The 19299-nt window shown below is 42.5% G+C and overlaps 1 protein-coding gene across 7 annotated transcripts in view; it reads left to right on the top strand.

The window, feature by feature from the left end:
• Positions 1 to 19299, top strand: part of Nrp1 (neuropilin 1) — a 136188-nt gene that overhangs the window by 51418 nt on the left and 65471 nt on the right. For all 7 annotated transcript variants that reach the window (XM_087206945.1, XM_021242043.2, XM_004861879.3 and 4 more), the window contains exons 3-6: positions 3283 to 3464; positions 9435 to 9662; positions 15379 to 15534; positions 17618 to 17784. In XM_087206945.1, the coding sequence (XP_087063071.1) occupies positions 3283 to 3464; positions 9435 to 9662; positions 15379 to 15534; positions 17618 to 17784 (733 nt within the window). The remainder of the gene's footprint in view (positions 1 to 3282; positions 3465 to 9434; positions 9663 to 15378; positions 15535 to 17617; positions 17785 to 19299) is intronic.

Here is a 19299-nt window from a genome sequence, read left to right as displayed (position 1 = left end):
GATTCTAAGGGCAGGGCCACTTGTGGAGAAAGCCACTCGGGGTATGGTACCCTGACGCCAAAATCTGGGCAAAATACCTTTTCATTGCAAAAAGGTTAGGTAGAGGTCTTTGCGTTAGTTCCCAGGAAATGTCCTCCTACCTGCTTAGCACTGCTGCTGCACAATGGGGAAACCTAAGGCAAAAGACTTTAGAAATAGAGGGGTGTCTAGAAGGCTAAGGAATGTTTTCAGAGTGCACATCATGTCTGCATCCCCATGTTGGGAAGTGGGAAATGGATTATGAGCAGGGGCAGCAAGGGACGCGGGCTCAGGACCCAGCATAGGAGGATGGCGGTCTTTGGACCCCGACAGACTCCTTTGTCACCTGGAGCGTTCTGTTAGCAAAGCTGAGAACCACACAGGAGGACAAATCCACTTTCCCAGCTCTTCCCTGGTTTTCATGAATTTGATTCCTCAGGTGCAATTCCCAATTCTCTTCCAGCAGCTGGAGCATGGAAGCTCCCAGCGAGAGGCCGACAAGTGCCTTGCCTTTCACCTTGGCGAGCCTCGGTCCTCACCGCTGGTGAGCCCCACGCGCCCTGCCCCTCAATGCATTGCGGTGTTTGCCACACGGGCAGCAGCAACAGAGCAATGCGCAGCCGGCTGGGGGATCGAAATTTGCAAACTCAGAATCCTGGGCCTCAGGCCAATGCGGGCTGGGTGCGTTGCTGAGGTGACACATTGAGACTCTAGGGAGGGATGCTGGCACACCAGCTGCATTCCTGGCACGGTGTTTGCCAGTGAGAAACCTGCAGAGTGGAACTGGTATCAACTGCAGAGGGAGACACAAGCTGCTTCCTTAACTTCCCTGGCAATGCTCCCCTCCGCAACTTGTGCATAATACACCCCCCTGCATATTTACAAGAACTACTAGTCCTGGTACTCTTCGGGGCCCGGTTGGATGGCACTTTGAAGAGAAGTGCTAGCATAACAGCAGCCGTCCAGTTTACAAATGTAGCTATAGTGTCCCCGAATAATTAAATTTCATAAAATTGGTATTTAACTCCACAATGACTTATCTCTGCTTGGGAAGGTATTCTAAACCCCACCCCATTTAAAAAATATCTTCTGCTGATGCCAGGAAGAGAACCTAGTATTTGCTGTCGGAGGATATGTGAAGTAAAATTCTAGCTGTTTTCAGAGTTGCAATTTGCTGGCATGATATTAGCTGAGCTCTCTAATATCTGGGAGGAAGGGCCTCCCAGAAATGGCCTCAGCTCTTCAAGATGTCTGATCCACCTCTCCTATCTGTGCCTGCAAAGCAACATGCACCGGGATTGGGCCACTTAGTATTCAGACCATGTCAAGATTCGAGTAAAAAGCCTATATTCCAAAGCTGGATGCACAGTTGCCAGACCAAACACATTCAACAGATCCCAGTCAGATTATAAGAAAGCATGGGGCAAAACATGCAGCCCTGTCTTGTCAATGAAGCAGGAGCGATAAAAGGAATTACTCCATAAATGCCAACTTGGGAGGCTTTAATGAATACAGAGATGGTGTTCTTTCCAGCTGCTCACAGTTGACTGTAAAAGCTGGTGAGGATTTTGAGCATTAATGCTTTCTTCCTCCTCCTCCTCCTCCTCCTCCTCCTCTTCTTCCATCTCCTCCTTTCTTCTCCTCCCCCTCTTCCTCCATCTCCTCCTTTGTCTTCTTTTAAATGCAAAGTATCTCCCAAAGTACTGAGAAAGGAATAATTCCTCTGTGTGCTTCCACAGTTTTACAGAGGGACAGCAAGGTTAGCAGGCCAAGTGATTACTACTGGAAATATCAGATGCAACAGGGGAAATGCAGTTTAGACAATAATTCACATATGTGAATGCTTAGCTCCATCAATGTCAGCTTTATTTTCTTCCTGATATGCACAAAGCTGGCACACAATTTTAACTGATGAGGTAATGTCATTTTTAATTTAGAGAGCCTTAAGATGTCCACTCTAACTCGTGATATCATCTTTGCAGTTCTCTCCTGAGACTTTATGTAAACATAACTGATATTCCTGGGCAGTTGAAAAGGGATTGTTAAAGATGACATTGGTCAGCATGCAGATTTCTCCCCACTTTGATTTCTTTTCAATTGCCAGAGAGAGTTTATGTGACTGTCATATTTGAGCCATGCCTCAAATTAATATGCCCCGGGACTTTTGAACCAAGTTAAACACAAAAGAAGTAAAGATTTGAAATGAATGGATTGCAATGTTTTCATGTCAGTTCGAGGAGAAAAATGAAGACAAATCAAATTCGCTGGCTCCAAGGTGACTTGGTAAATAGAAAGAAAGCAAAGAGAAAGACTTAAAGAAATACATAATACCCTATAAACAAAAATCTTTTCATTGGGTTTACTAGTTTTGGGGGATGAGTTTCTATCTTTTAAAGATAAATAAGCTCCCAAGCATACCTGCTATCTCAGTATACACTTTAGAATATTTTATTGTCACTTTGTCATACATCTCTGTAGTGCATCATTATTAAGCCTGAAATCTTTTAATCATAAAAATTTGGTGACTTCAAGTATTCATATTTCTTTGTCCAACAATATTCCTTTAAAGATTCAGACTGGTAGGTATAAACAAACCTACTTTCCAATTTTTAAATAAACTTTTTTTTCCTGTGGATAAATTATGTTTTATGACCCAGGCATGGTTTGGGGAAGATAACTGTGTTTTTCACCATTGAAAGTGGCTACTGAGAGAGGTTTTTTTTTTTTTTCTAGGAAGTCTGGAGTTTGTGGAATTGAGTTAAATAGCGAAGAATCTGTTTATTATTCTGTGGCCATATGTTTAAAGGGTTGTTCACAGAAATCAAAGTGTTCTTCATGGAGAGCTCCAGCTAAGGAGACATTTTGAATTCATAAAAGAACTTCACAGTTTGAAAAGAATGCAGAGCATTATGTATTGACACCCTACCACCACAGACAAAGGGGCACAATTTAATAATAGAGAATTGTGCTCACGAGATTTTTCTTTTTCTTGCTAATTGGTTACTTTAACTGACATTGTCTGTGAGTATAATGGACACCATTATTCTTAACAGTTCTGTGTTGTCAGATGATGTATACAGACATGATGCAGTCCATTTTAATTATTTCATTTTGCTAGATGTTGCTCCCTCTGTGTAATTCAGTGGCAAATGCAGACCACACTTCTTTTGGCAGACTGTGCTGGATAATGCTAGTTTTTAAATTAGTGAAACGAAAAGGGTATTTCTCGTCAACCTGATGTCTCCTCTCCTGTTTGTGTGCTAGGTATGACTACGTGGAAGTCATCGATGGAGAAAATGAAAATGGACGTTTATGGGGAAAGTTTTGTGGGAAAATTGCCCCTTCCCCTGTAGTGTCTTCGGGACCATTTCTTTTCATCAAATTTGTATCTGACTATGAAACACATGGTGCAGGATTTTCCATTCGTTATGAAATTTTCAAGAGAGGTGAGTGAGACGCATACAGAAGAAGTGTGACTAAATGATTCCTGACAGTTGTTCGATTTCCCAAGAGAGGGCATCATGCCTTCACTCTTTATAAAGAGCTGTATATTCCCTTTGCAAAAATGCTGAAAAATACTTATAACACATTTAGTACAAAAGTACATACACAGCATCAGTATGAGCAGATAGTTATAAATGTCCTATATTCTTACATTGAAAGCTAGATAAATCCTACTGTACATGTATGTCTATGTACACACATGTCTACATCTACTTGCTTCTTGCATGTGGTCATACAAAGACAAAGATGGTCAGAAAAGAGGCATTTCCTGTACAGTAAAACTTTAGTTGGCAGGCATAATTTGTTCAGGAAACATGCTTGTAATCTAAAGCACTAGTATATCAAAATGAATTTCCCCATAAGAAAAAATGGAAACTCAGGTGATTTATTCCATAACCTAAAATAGTCGTATAAAAATGATTGCAACATTGTAATATAATACAAAATAATAAAGAAGATGCAAAATATAAAGAGAAAGACAAATTAAACTGCACTTACCTTGGAAAACTTTCATGGCTGACGTGAAGGAGACAGAGAGAGGAGGATTATTGTGCAGGACGACTTTCACCATCACTAACTGAATCGTTGCTGTCTATTGGAATCTTTTTCTTTTTGTGCAACATTAACAAGGAACCTGTCCAATGACACTTGCTTTTGCCTCCTTTTGAGAATTTAGAGAAAACATGGCATTGCATTGTTGTTAAACAGATTTATCACTTGCACTGCTACACAGCCTTAATCAGCTGGTGTTTTCCACAGAATTTTGCAGTTTCCCATATTTTACACATCTCCCCGATCTCATTTGAAGTAAGGGATTCCTCCACCATTTCCTCCTCCTCTCCTGCAGATGAGATCTCCTCCGTAACCTCTTGCTGTTGGGAGAGGATCAGCCACATTCCTGAAGCAAGGCAGGATACATTGGCTCATGTGACATTCAGCAGCACATACTACTTCTTCATTTATTAAGATTTATTAGAAATGTTTGCTCATCTTGTGGAACACTCACAATCTTGTGGAACAGTTACTCACAATCCAAAGTTTTGCTGTATTTCCCAAAGACCTGCATGGATGAAAGAGAGAGGAGAGAGAGACTTGTCAGGAGGTCACCAAGTACCAGGTGTGATCAAAATATTCAATGATTATTTGAAAAAAAGTTTATGTATTGCATTAAAAGATACTTTGTCATTAATTTCCCTCAAAGTACTCCATCTTGCTTCTAGCACATTTATCTCATTATTCTTAGAACTTTCTGAAGCCATCCTGGAAGTCCTCTTTCGTGAATGTCTTTAAAGAGTTGCACTACAATGGCGGTTTACATGTCCCTAATCAATTCAAAGTGTATGCCTTTCATGGTGATTTTGACTTTGGGGAAGAGCCAGAAGTCACACAGTGACAGGTCCAGTGAATAAGGTAGATGAGGACTCATTGTCACGTTTTTACAACCCTACCTTTTCTTTGTATGGCACATGGCAGTGACTTTTGCCGTATTTCAAGCATACCTTGTAAAGACACTCAAGAAAGAGGACTTCCCAAACTGCTTTAAAAAGTGGCAAGAATGATAGGATAAATGTGTTCAAACCAAGGGGGAGTGTTTTAAGGTGGATTAATGGTCATATGTCTTTTACTGTAATAACATTTTTAAAAATTTAAATGTTCACCATATATTTTGAGCATACCTCATATTCTTCATCTTCCTCCCAAATAAACTCAGCTTCCTACAATCCTGTTAGTCTCAGATGTGCCATAATTTCCTTGTCCTGCTATCCAGCACCAGCCTTAGGATTTAGATTTTGTTCTTTCTCTCCTTAACTCCCTACCTCAACATGGGTTGTAGTTCTATTTAATTTCCATCCAGAGGTCTCAATGAGTCACAGCTTCCTTTCCATGGCCTCTGCCATTAACCAAATGGCAGACTGTGGTTCTCTTCCTGCCACCTAATTCTGCCCATGGCTTCTCCAACAGACTCCAGCCATGTCCTCCAAATGCCTGCAGTGGTGTCCATCACCTGTTGGGTAAACAGTCCCTGATGGAGGCTGGATATCAGGGCCTGCCCTTGACTTTGTCCACACTGCTCTCACAGATCCCCCTGACTGGCCTCTGGCCTCAGCATGGTGCACTGGGTAAAGCCCAGCAAACCTGAGTGTCAGTTTACATTCTGCCACTGGCTACTGGTAGGAATGCATAGAGCCTCAGTTTCCTTCTCTGAAGAACTGAAGAACAGTACTTGACATGAGCTTCTTGGGTAAATCAGATGAGATGGAAAACATGTACCCAGTGCCTGATACTGACAAGGTGTGAATGTACAAGAGCGTTACAGTGATTATGAACAGAGTTGGTGCTTTCAAAATTCAGAGCCCTTGATCTCTTCCAGGGTGTCCTTGACATCCTTGGAAACTTGACGCTAAGTGTATTCCCCTCCAGATGTTCCCCTTAATTAATCTGCTTTTTACACTATGCATATACCCAAGTTATCCCAGATGTGTGTGTGTACTGTATAAAGTGAATGGAATGTGTGTATATGCAGTATGCTTGTACACGTTCAAATATTCCACATGTAATTTACCGGTAAGAATATTTTGGTAAGAATTTAGTGGTAAGAATATTTTCTTATTTTTTTCATATATGTTTTATTTCCCAATTGGATTAGTAGTACTTAAAAATGGCAAAAAAAAAAAAAAAAGTATCTTTTCTTGTCACTGTACACACTACTTGAAAATTGTTAATAAAAAACCATTTAAGCATATATATGTAAGGTCATGGATCCTTTTCCTCCAAAGTCATTTAATGATATCATAGAAGTGAGTCTGTATTCTTTTGAAAATATAACACTTCTTTTAGAATACAGAAATTTCAAGTTTCCTCAAAACACATGAACTATACTAATCATAGTTTAATTCACCAGGAAATTAAACTTGTATCCCTTGACCGTGAGGTTTTAAGCAGTGGATTGTTGTTCTCAGAGACACTGGGCCAGTTCTGAGTCCCTGGGACTGCGAGTGCAGGAGGAACATCTTGCCTGACAGACAGCAAGTCCAGTCTCAACCTCTTCTATTCTTCCTGGAGTCACCCTGGACCTCGGACCTCCCTAATTCCCTTCCTAGGAACCCCACTTTCCTTCAGTCCGGTCTCCCTGATGCTGACACTGAGTCATCCACCTAACAATTGCTCCCTCCCAGCTAATGCAATTTCTGTAGGAGACCCAGTCTCCCACCTGTCACTGTCCTTGTCCCTCCCATGCCCTGGGTCATCCAGGCCCTGATGCTGGATGCTGGCAGAGGCTGTGGCAGTTTCTATGGGTCTCCAAGTGGCCAAGTGGTACCATTTATTGAGACCAGGCTTAGCCACTTGATGTGCTCTGTGTGACTAAGAGTCTGTCAGTTTCATAATAATCCCAAAGGGTTCCCTTAGCTGCCATTACCACCTGTCCCTATTGTCATTAACAGCTAAGTGTGGCATTCTTGTAGCGGCACAAGGAACTCTCCATCTTGTATAGCACGTCAAAAGCCCAGAGTTCGCTGGCTTCCGAAGCTCCCCCGTCTCCGGAGCCCATTTGCCCTTTGGCTCCCAGGGCTGCTGCTTGTACCCCTGCTCACCCCTGGGGGCTCAGCACAGACCCCTGACCCTAGTCCTGCTGCTGTCCTCGCTGGAGGAAGTACTCGGTCAAGTGTGAGTGCAGGAGTGACAAAGGAAAACATTAAAACTTTAAGACAGACTTTGGTGGCTGATGGAGAAAATAGGAAATTGCAGAATCTTTGGATTAGAAGAGTTGTTTTGTTTTGTTTTGCTTTTTTCTTCAAATCTATAGCCCAACTACCTTGTGTTACGCACAGATTTGAGAACTAGGAAGGCTCAGAGACCACCTGAGGCTCCACAGCATGCTGGTGGCAGAGGCAGGGCTAGAACACAGCCCTTCTCTGTTCCCTCTCCCTGGGGGCCGTGCACACACACGCACGCACACTTTGTCAAGACATTTGAGAAAACCTGGGGTCGTCTCCGAGAGCATGAGACATGGCCAGGCCCAGCAAACCCAGGAAAAATGTCTTTCGTTTTTATTTTTATCTCTCAGTTGAATCTTAATCTCACCTGAACAAGTTTACCTTTGTGAAAAAGGCAGGCGCGATTAGTACTCGCGTTAGGGCCTGCTGTTTGCTTTGTCTTCCACAACCTAGCCAAGCTGCTTCTCTCCCAGAAAGGAAGTGGAAGGTATCCAGGGCCCCGTGTTCCTATATTTTGGAAATAAAATTCTAAAGCATTCCCAAAATATATGTGCATGTCATATATATAAATACAAATAAACAGAAATGTGTGAATTAATTACTGCAACTGGCAAAGTCACTGGGCTCTCCGAAGCCCCGAGGTAATTTAGAAATGGACTTGAAAACGTCACCTGGAACAGACCAAAAGCAACATGTTAATAACTTTTTAACCAGAATCAAGTAGATAAGCTTTGGAGGCCACTGTGTGGTGCAGAAACCACAGCCAAGTGTAGCCTCTCTGGGCCAGGCTACTGTGTCCACCTAACAAGCACTGATGTTTGAATCTCCTGTGCCATGCGCACCTAACGCGTGTGCAGGGAGGAAACTCTCGGTTTGTTTTCTCAGTAGCTTTCCCAATGCCCTGAGATGGAGATTCAGCCTCCTGACCTGGGCTTCCAAACACAGAGACCTGCTAGTTCAATTTAGTCTGTATGAATGCCCAGTAAGTCACCTGTGATTGTCGACACCCTGGAAGGAGGTTCAGTTCAGAACAATGTCACAGCCACCGCCTTACTCAGAGTTGAATCCTTGTGTGATGTCGCAGGAGCCCATCGCACCTGCCTGAGAGTGAGAACGAGACAGTGATCAGGGAAGGGAGCAGTTGAGGCAAAGCTCCCTAGGTCTGATCCTGAGGTCGGGAGGTCCCTCACCTCTGATTCGCAGAGAGCTCAAGTGGAGCTGTTTGAAAATCAGGGCAGCGCCGGGGGTGAGGGGCAGCGCTGATGCCCCCAGGCTTTCTGTTGTGTCCACACCCCACCTGGCCAACGCTCCATACAGTGAGCTGAAATTGTGCTCATTTGTACACCCATGAGGTCAACCATCAATGTGTGCGGAAGTGTTCCCGGCCACTCCAATGACAAATCGCTACAATGTGTGAAGCCGTAATGATATCGAACAGTCATCAAAATTGCACCTTGTACGTACATCCATGTGCGTGTGTGCACAAGCACTAACAAGCAACTGTAGAATGGTGTGCTACACTGCAGCTGATACTTTGGGAGAGGTTAGGGTGCCGACCTCAGTATCAGACGACTCCCACCATCATGGCCTGATCACACTTCACCGTGCCCTCACGGAGAGCCACGTGTCCCGGCACACCTGTGTCAACACGGTCCCAAATGACTCACCGCCCTGGTTACAGTGCGAATTACCTTTCACATTTAGTTTGTCAAAGAGGCATAGGTCACATCTGGCACAGTTACTGAGTCACTGGTGTAGGAATCTGAAACCCAAACTCCCTCCACTGAATTCTCTCCCTCGCCTTTGTAAATGTTCTATTTCGCCAATAAAGGGCTGTCAGCCTCAAGATTTAAAGATTTAAGTTTGAAGGGACTATAATTATTTCTCTAGGGCTCTGAGATTCTGCAGCTTATTCATTGTTCCCACATGATTTCGTATTTGTCATTTTTTTCCTCCTGCAACAGCAGAAGTCTTTAAATTGCTGCACACAAATGGAAAACTCAGGTGAACATAATAAATCTGAATTTGACTTGCCTTACCTATCACTAACATGAAAAGGCTGAGTAATGCCTGATTAGGACAGTGATTACAATGGTGAACTTTCATTAGAAAAATATTCTGTCTTTGCCTTGGTTATTTCTCAGTGAAGTTATTTCAGTGGAATTTTCATTCTCTCCTTTTTTCTCTTATTCATAGGTCCTGAATGCTCCCAGAACTACACAGCATCTACTGGCGTGATAAAGTCCCCCGGATTCCCTGAAAAATATCCCAACAGCCTTGAATGTACTTATATTATCTTTGCACCAAAGATGTCTGAGATTATCCTGGAATTTGAAAGCTTTGACCTGGAGCTTGACTCAAATAATCCAACGGGGATGGCTTGTCGCTATGACCGGCTAGAATTCTGGGATGGATTCCCTGGGGGTAAGAACTAAGAACAGCAGGAAGCAGCTACTAGAAGGAGGGTCCTGGAGGAAGGGGAAGAGGGTGTGTTTACAAGTGTCATGATACCTGCACGATTTCTTTTTTCAAAATAGCTGAAAAGGGAAAGGAAAAACAAAGCAAAATGGCAACTTGATGTAAAAAAAGAATGAAATATTTGAGGTCAGGAAGAGCTTTGTAATTATCTACCGCAATTCCTTCATTTTCTAGATAAGGAAGCTGGCCATGAAAAGTTATACAAGGTCTTTAGTTATTTCGAGATAGCTTTTGGAAGGACACATACTTTTCATAACCAAATTATTTTTTTCATTCATTGACCTCCCTCCCAGTCATTAATTCATAGACTGTCAGAAGTTAGGACCTTAAGAAATCATTTTAAGTCAAACTACTCATTTTACAAATGTTCAGGCTAAGGACTGCAGAAGTTAAGTACCTTTTAATTATTTTTTGAAATTTAGGAAAAGAACATTATTATTTGGGCATTTTTAATTTAGACAGATTCCCTGTTTGCTCTCTGTGGAATTTTAGTCTTTGACAGTTGGACTCACTTCCATACTAAATATATTTCATATTTATTGTTCTTGTTTAAATTAATTAAAACAACTAAAAAATATTTATTAAACACCCGTCATGTACCAGGCACTTTTCTAGCCACAGGGTAAGAAAAACATTCCAAGATGGTGGCTCTTGTGGAGTTAATGCGGGGTAGAGGGGATCAGACTATAAACAGTGCACAGGACAAATAAATTAATTATGTGCATGGGGTGCTCGAAGGTGACTAGTCCTATGAACAAATCAAAAAGAAAGAAAAAGAGGAGGTAGAGGGAGGGAGAGTGGACAGAGAGGGAAGCAGGGAGAGAGGAAGGTAGACTGTAGCAGGGGAAGACATGAGAGTTCAGGAGGTGGAGGAAGGGCTTGAAATTTTGTAGGGTGATCAAGCTGGACAGATGAAGACAGTGACATTTGAGCAGAGATTTGACGGAAGGGAGGAAATAGCCATATGGACATCAAAATGAAAGTTTTCCATCCAATCCTGGTGAATTAGAAGGTGAATGGCAAAAATACATACCCAGATTCTGAATAGAAGGAGATACTCTCAAATAACTCGTTGCAGCAGCATTTCTTGTCTTGTGTTTAGTCTGGTTTCACATCAAGATTTCTCTGGAGAACACACACTTCACAGATCAGAAATGACAATTCACAAGCTTTTGGCGGCCCTGCAGTCAGAGATGCGGAGCCATATCCTAAGCAGAATCACATATTATTCTCAAGTTTGAGAAAAGAATAGTTGCTAAGCTGGACACAAAGAACAGGGTGTGAAGAAGACTGTTGTAGTCTTTGAAATGTCCTTAAAACCAGTCACTTTACCAAAAAGCATTAGGAGAAAACGGTTGCAGAAGAACCTTACGTTGTCATTGGAGTTAATGGGTGAATTAACACTAGCTTATTATCTTCTTTGCTCTTTTACCATATAAACAGGGTTATGATGAACTTATCAAAACTCCTTCATTAAGTAATGAGATTTTCCCAAACACAATGTTGATTGATTTCCAAATATTCAATCCGATAATTAAGAAAACAATATTATTATAATGTTGTAATGGTAGTTGGATCATTTAATAATGGGTTTATTTGTTTGTGATCCACATTTTCAGCCTTCCTTTCTAGAACTTTCATTTAAATTGACATCTGAAGAGGAGGTCCAATCAACAAACTTATTTAGAATACTTTCAGATAGAGGCACATTGTTATTAGTGTCAAGGGTTTTTCAACATAGTAATTTTCTGGCTCTAGAAAATCACTGAGTTGAAGCAAAGAACAATTAACAATAAGAGTTTTCAGCCTTGCAATGTATCCATGTTTTGAACTGTGATATGTTTGACTTACTCCCAGAGAAAACTGGGTTTGGACTCTGAAGACGTGTTTGTGTATTTGTTAATATGTACCTGGCTTACCCAGCCTACACCAGCTCTCTCTTTTTCTAGGCAAAGTGAGTGTCTGAGTCCTCCCAAGTTTTCTGTCAGTGGCACTAGAAACATTTTTGTCATAATAATTCAACACATCCAGTTCCTCTGCCAACAAAATTGCTTTTAGTCTTTGATATCTTTCCCAAAAACAACAAGCAGAAGGCGCGGAAGGCTTTTAACCATCAAGTGATTTTATGTTGCATTTTATCATAAACATTGAATTAAATGACTAAGTAATTGAAAGCCATCCACTGATTCATATTAACTTTGAAGAAAAGCAGTTTACTCCAAAACTCAAAACTCAAGGCACCCACGTTGTGAATCACACATCTCTACCTGTCACTCTCTCAGAAGTTCTGTGGGTTTGCAAACAGCGACCTCAATGGAAGTGGAAGTTTGCACATTGTTCGGGATGAGAGTACACTGGCTGGAGACCTGGTAGACGCTTGTGCTGAAGGGTGGAGCCAGTTGTAAATGCTTGGCTCCCATCCTTGGGCACAAACACACCCAGGCCTCTGTCCCGGCAGGGAGAAGAGACTGGATCTACAGTTGTTACCTACATCCTCAGCATTGTCCATCACCTCAGGAACGAGTCATAAAATCTGAAATGGGTGGAGCTTTTAAAATGTACTTTTATGTTGGAATTAACCTTCTAAAACCGTAAAGACAGATATAAATGTGCCATTTTGGGTGGGGGGTAAGTTGCAAAGTTTATTTTATTACTCTAGATTTTTTTCACCGAAAGGTTTATTGATCTAAGAAAAGTGTCAGTGACCTATCTTGTACCATTCAAATGGCTGCCTTTTTGATCTCCTCAAAATACTTCATTTTATAAGTCAATCTTTAGAATGGATCATTGCTTTTTTTACATAAAAATATAATAGAAAACCAAATTTTCTTAATTCTGAGGTGTAATTATATTTATTGGAGAGATTAATGGGAAAATACACAAGAACTACATTGTTGTCATTTCCTGCTGCAAGTGTATCTTTTTAAATAGCAGAAAATGCTATGTTACTTTACACCTGAGTAGATCCAATCATTACAGTCCTATTCTACCCCAAAAGATAGCCTGGCATATCCTGCTTGCTTAGATTCCTCAGTAATTCAGTTTTTGAATTATAGTTCTGGTTTTTGTGACAGTTTTCATTCATCTCTTTGGCCTTTGGGCTGTAATAACAGAAAGAGGAAATCCAATAGCTGTATTCATGTAGATACACAAATGAGCGCACACAGGAGACAGAGGAGAGTGCTTCATCCACTCTGGTTCAGATCAATATTGCATTAGCTTGGTAGGCTGAGGTCTCGCTGCTGTTCAGGAAAATTCAATACCTCTTTGTATTATGTCTCAGAAACCTTTCACTCTCATATCTTAAGGGCTCCTAAAGAGAGTTGCATGCCGCTGACTGGGGGCATGTTCTAAAGGACAGAAGGCAGATTTACCCAGTATGTCTCAAACATTATAAACCAGTGAGTCATGGAGACTTCTAAATTATGAGTCTGCATCAGACAAGCTCTCTTCTGTTTCCCCTTTCAAAGAGACTCCCCGGTCCACCCTCCCCAAGGGAGCTGGGTGGCAGTGGAGGAGAGGACAGCCCCAGTGATGGCAGCTTCCCTGGCCAGTGTGTATTCTTGCGAAGGTCAGTAGCTGCAGTGATCAGAGAGCAACCCCCAGGCTTAGGGCTGTAAAAGTTTGCTCGCAAACTAAAGGAGGGATTCTGAAACCACACAAATGGAATTTAAACGAGGGGGCATGTGGAGGAGTATGAATGGACTAAGGTTCCCCGTTTATAATCGCAGACAAGAAATGAGTTTGTTTGGTTTTTTTTTGAGGAAAGGAAAGACCTGAGTTTTGGGCTCTAGCAAGATATTTTCATGCATATGTTATGTGCAACATGGAGTTCTGTGGGAAAGAAAATAATGTTGAATTAGTGGTAAGGCCATATCCAGAATGAAGAGAATCTGGGAAAGAACTAGAAGAATTTGAGGCCAAGATTAAGCTGAAGAGAAGCAAAAAGCAGGAAAACGTTTCGTCTCCGGTGCTTTTTTTCTGCTGGCGGGGAGGTCTAACTAACAACATTGTCTCGCGCTATTACAAAGGGTGTGTTGGTGACAGTGTGACTCCTAGATATCCCACACCAGTCTCCCTCACTGTGACAGCTTCCTTGTTTTCTTCCTGATAAAACAGTCCACACACACAGCCTTTGGTTTCCAGAGAATGAGCGAAAGTCTTTGAATTCACTCAGATGTGTCACTTTGAACCCATAGACTTCATCAGGTATTTGAAGTAACCTATTTTGCCGAAGATCTATGCACTCTAAATAGTAAGGTACTTAGAGTATCTGCCTAGTAAGAACTCGGCCTGTGTGTGGGCTTCCGGTGTGGAGTCACACTGGACACATCTTCCAGTCCTCAGCAGCAGCCTTGTGCATTCAAGTGCCTGCCATATGCAGGACCTGGAGCACCCCGTGCTCCTTGAAGGGCTGTTCCCCCAGGAAAGGGTGCACCCACCGTTTGCCTTCAATGAATGAAGCAATAACTCCTAGTTGAAATGGATGAAACCATGGATTTCAGGTAAAGGAAAACAGTCCACGCCAGACCGTCCTTCTAAGTCTAAGCCATCTGGCATGTTTTTACTATATGTGCAATGAAAAAAAATAAAATAAAAAGAAAGAGACCTCTCTCCCTCCTTCCCTCTACTTCCCCCTCCCCCTCCCTCCTCTTGCCCTCCCCCCCTACTGATCTGGACAGGGTTATATGGAAAGATTCTCCAAGTGCAGGGGGCTTCTGCATTGTTCATAAGGCAATTTACAATGGCTCATTGCCAACGTTTATCCAAAGCACTTCAACAAACGTTTGGCCAGTTTAAGCCAAATAACGATTTGATATCAACACAAACTAGTCAGTGTCCTAGATCATTCACTGCCTCAGGTATACTTTTTTCCTGTTGTGCACAACCAAGTGTCTGCCTTGGGCCATTTCTTGGCGACAAGCAGAATGTGGTGTATTGGAAGAGAAAACCCGAAGATGAAAATCCAGAAAATGCCTTTGCCATTCCCTTTGATTTTAATGTACCATTCTGTGAAAGTCATTGGCATCTACAGGCCGTACATTTTTACTTGTTACAGCTATGGTGTTCGTTAGGCGTCAGACACTGTACTGAGTAGGACCTGAGACCTTTCCCTTTGTTTCAAGGGGTGATGTCCTTCTCATTTTGAATTCAGGGCTGAAAGATAGAATAGGGAAGGAAGTCGGGGATCTGGCGTCCTGGAGCAGACCACTTTACGGCTGCAGTTCCAGGACAGGGCTCACGCCCATCCCTCCAGGGCCAGGAGAAGTGAGCAGGGGCAGTTTCGGGAGAGCTGGTCCACCTGGCGGGCTGCAGGCTTTTTGCACAGAGCCGCACGAGCTGTTTGGACTCAAAGGGGCCGCTTGGCGGGCTCAGCCTCATTCTTCGCGACTGAAGCCAGCCTTTTGATTCTGTTCGGAGAACAGCCCTGCCCGCTGAGGAATGTGGCGGTGCCTGTTACCGCCCTTCTGAGCACACTTTACAGTCCTCTCCACAAGCCCCCTCCCCTATGTTCACTGCGAACCAATTAACTAGGGAAGCCTTACATTGGGTTAGAATAGACTTTTGGGTTCTGCTGGGACCCATGTTTGTAAATGGTTATTTTTGCATCTGCTCTGGAAGAAACGACATTTTGACCTTCCATGTGTTTCTGCCTTTCCAGTCGGCCCTCACATCGGTCGTTTCTGTGGACAAAAAACACCAGGTCAGATCCGTTCTTCATCGGGCATTCTCTCCATGGTTTTCTATACCGACAGCGCGATAGCCAAAGAAGGCTTCTCAGCCAACTACAGCATCTTGCAGAGCAGTTTCTCAGAAGGTCAGTGTGATTCATCTTGCAAAGCCCTGTGGTAAATACTCCCTGTCACTCCGATTTGCACACCTGCGCCCACAGGCAACACTAAAGAATTGTTTTGTGAACTGCGGTGCTGAGTGTTTTTCTCTTTCAAATTTTTTTTAAATGAATGGCAATAGGAAAGCCTATTTGGTGTGCTTTCTTCATAAAATCGTGACTGAGACTCTGAAATCATTGGAGGAAGTGGAAAATAGCAATTCAGTGCCTCAAAACAATGAAATGGGACCAGACCCCTCGCTGACACCCTCAAATGCATAATAGCCAGAGAATCATAAAAGGGAACCGATGGTCAAAGCAGTCACATAGAAAGGACAGTGAGTGTTGCTTTGGTTGTAGAGGACTCCAGGGAAAGCCATTATGTTTCCCTTTCTTACCTGACTAAAAGTGGATATTCATGAAAAGAAGCACGTTTCAATTTTTGTTAATACCTTTCCATCAAAGACAGAGAGCAATGGATTTTTATATCCTATTAAAAGACTCAACCCAACTCAACCCTTTCTCAAAGTTTAGTGGCTTCCAGCTCTTTTAAGAGCTGGGGGAAGAAACCTGAACGGACAAAGATGCACATGGTGTGGGTGCTTCATCAGTTTGAGCGGCCAGGTTGTATGGTGGCTTAGCAGGAGGACACAGGGTGTTTGGAGACCCATCCTAGAGATTCTCACACCTCTTCTACGAAAGCTCACTAGGAAATCAGATGGCTAATGACAAAATCTTATTGGCCTTACTTTATTTGACTAATTAATGTTTGTGCCTAGAAATAATGTTTATATTACAAATAACAAGCCCGAGCTTTAAGTATGAAACCACTGAAAGAAAACCTTTTATGTCATAAAATTTCATCTGTTAGGATAGAAAATGTAGAAAATATGAAATTTTGATTAGCTAAGTGTGTTCACTTTCTGTTACTATAGTAAATACCCTAGACAATCAACTTATAAAGGTAGAGGGTTTATTTTGGCTCACAGTTTTGGACGCTCCAGACTTGACTGGTTGTATGGTTACTTTGGGCCAGTGGTGAGGCAGCAGGTCATGGTGGGAGCTCATGGTGGAGCCAGGCTGCTCACCATATGACCAGGAAGTGCAAGAGAAGAAAATGAGGGAAGCAGTGTCCCACAGTCTCCTTCTAGGGATGTGTTCCTGGTAACCTAAAGGCCTCCCACTAGGCCCCACCCCTTAAAGATTCTACTGTCTCCCACTAGTGCCACTTTAAGGACCAAGCCTTTAATACGTGAATCTTTGGGGGGCACTTAAGATCCAAGCTGTAGCATTGGGATTTTTCTGGATAGTTAAGAGTCTTCCATTTCATTCCTAATGCTTTTTTTTTTTCACTTGGTTTACCTTTTTGTAAAATTCATTATTCATGTCTCAATTATCATCATGCTAACTCTGCTAGATCTAATGGAATATTGTGCAGGTTTTGGTGACTCATGGTCATCATTGTGAGCATTATTATCTTATGCTACAAAACTGTGGTGCTCTTTGGGCCACATGATACTGCAACATAGCCCCTAATACATACTTCTGTGTCTTAATAAACTAGACTAAGGATGTTAATAATTGAGACCAGTCCAGGGGCAAAGGGCATGAGAAGAGAGGGTATTAGGGATAGGTGTTTTGGGTACCAATATGAGGAATCTGAAAAGGAGTAAAGATCTACGAACTGTGAAGAGATACAGAATGTCAGTGTTATTAAAGATTAGAGAAAAATATTCAATATTAAAGTTTTATTTAAATACAATTTTTATGTATAATCATATCACACACCTACACACTCATTCATTCAACTTTTGAGAGAAATCAGAATCTCCATCATTTCCTAATGAATTTGGAATAGTATTTTTACCAACCTAGGCCTACTTTGGAAAATTATTAGTCACTGTGATGACAGTCATAACCTTATTTTTAAATAATGCCAGGAAAATGCAAGTGTGAGGGCTTCTTTCATGAGACTTTGAGTGAATGAACTCTTTAGTTTTCCAGTGTTGAAAGAAAAGCGTGTCCTGGGTCCATGATGTTTTAATGAGCCAGGCCCTGTGGTTCCTTACAGATTTCAAGTGTATGGAACCCCTGGGCATGGAGTCGGGAGAGATTCACTCCAGCCAGATCAAAGCCTCTTCCCAGTACAGCACCAACTGGTCTGCAGAGCGCTCCCGCCTGAACTACCCCGAGAACGGGTGGACTCCGGGCGAAGATTCCTTCCGAGAGTGGATACAGGTACGTGGCCTGAGCCCTGGCATGGCTAGAAGTGAAGGAGATTTGGGTCTTCCAGGAAGGCTAATGTATAGAATCAACTCTGAAAACTGCCCTCAGGTAAGAAGAGCACCAGGTGTCATCATCGTTAAAGAACAATCACTTACTGGGAGTAGGGGAAGGCCAGCTCAGATGGCCCCTCCTGAGCATCCACACACCCTCCCAGGCCCTTAATGCTGCTCTTCAAAGAATTTGAGGACAGATTTGAGCAACTGAAGGATCCAGTTTTTCCCAACAACTACATATTTTTACACCTATGCTTCCCACTTTGACATACTCCACTTTCCTTGGTGAAATACATGAATTCTATGTGTAGACATGCATGAGTCATTGTTTCCAAGTATAGGCTTTTTGGTGTGTTCAGGTTAGAAGAAGGGAAGGAGGGGAAGAGTGTGTTTTGCACATAGGTCTATGCACCCTAGGAAGGGGTGCAGTCGACAGAGGGTTCTGGCCTCTGTCACCTGTCCATTTCCTTATGTCTGTGTGTGGGGTGTACATACCTGTGTCCTCATTCGGGGTGTTGCTTCTGTTTTCCTTACTTGGCTCCGACACCCCTGTCCTCTCATAACTGTATCCCGTGTTACCTCTCCTTATCTTCCCCCAGCCTCTACACTGTCACCCACGACTTCCTAGCAGTCTAACGCACCCCTACTTGCCCTAGCACCATTCCCAAAGCCCATTCCTGCCCACCTTTGATGTCCGGATGCTCGCACCCAAGGCTTGATGCACACGTTCCTGAGTTTTTCATCTATTGTCAAATGAAGTATCTATGTCTGAATCTTTGGGTGAAACTGCAGATAAGTTATCCAAATGGTTATCCACTGAGGAACCCAGGTTTCCTTTGCAGGAGAATGGGCACAACCTGTCTTACATCTCTTGCCAGCAATATAAAAGTGACTCATTCCTGGGGAGAGTTTCTAAGCGAGAAAAAAACCAAGATGATTTATCCTCTCCTTTCCACATCTATTGCTGTCTCAGTCGTTGGAGCACAAATACCCGATTTTGTTTTACTTTGGAAAGATCAATATTAGTTTAACATACACTTAAAGTCAAACAGCCTATTACAGGAGACTGAACTCACGCTCACCTCTAAATGATAACAGTGAGAAACATGGAGAGGGTGAGTAAAGATGGGACTTCTACCCTGGGATTACTGGATCTAGCTCTAGATTAAGCCAGAAGTGAAATGAATTTGCCTGTGTCAAAATAGCTCTTGGTAACTTGTTTTTCCATATCCCTAGACCAAGAAGCAGTTCGGTATGATTGACAGATGTGCCTCTAGAGGCAAGCTTACATTTTGCAGTGCTAAGCATGTTTGCATGGTAATTCAGTCCTATTCTTGGTAATGCAGCGAGCACTCAATAATGTAGGGCCCGTGGTCTTGCAAGAGTTCTGAAATTGCAACTATAGCAGTTCTTCTATGGAAGGCAATTCTGTGTCCACAGGAACATGGAGACTAAATGGGCTCTCACAAAGCAT

This window comes from Heterocephalus glaber, unplaced genomic scaffold, assembly GCF_053883595.1.
Source record: "Heterocephalus glaber isolate CG9 unplaced genomic scaffold, H.glaber_assembly_v1.0 deba00000738, whole genome shotgun sequence".
Lineage (NCBI taxonomy): Eukaryota > Metazoa > Chordata > Mammalia > Rodentia > Bathyergidae > Heterocephalus > Heterocephalus glaber.
Note: the sequence above shows the minus strand (reverse complement) of the source record. Positions and strands in the feature narration are given on the sequence as shown.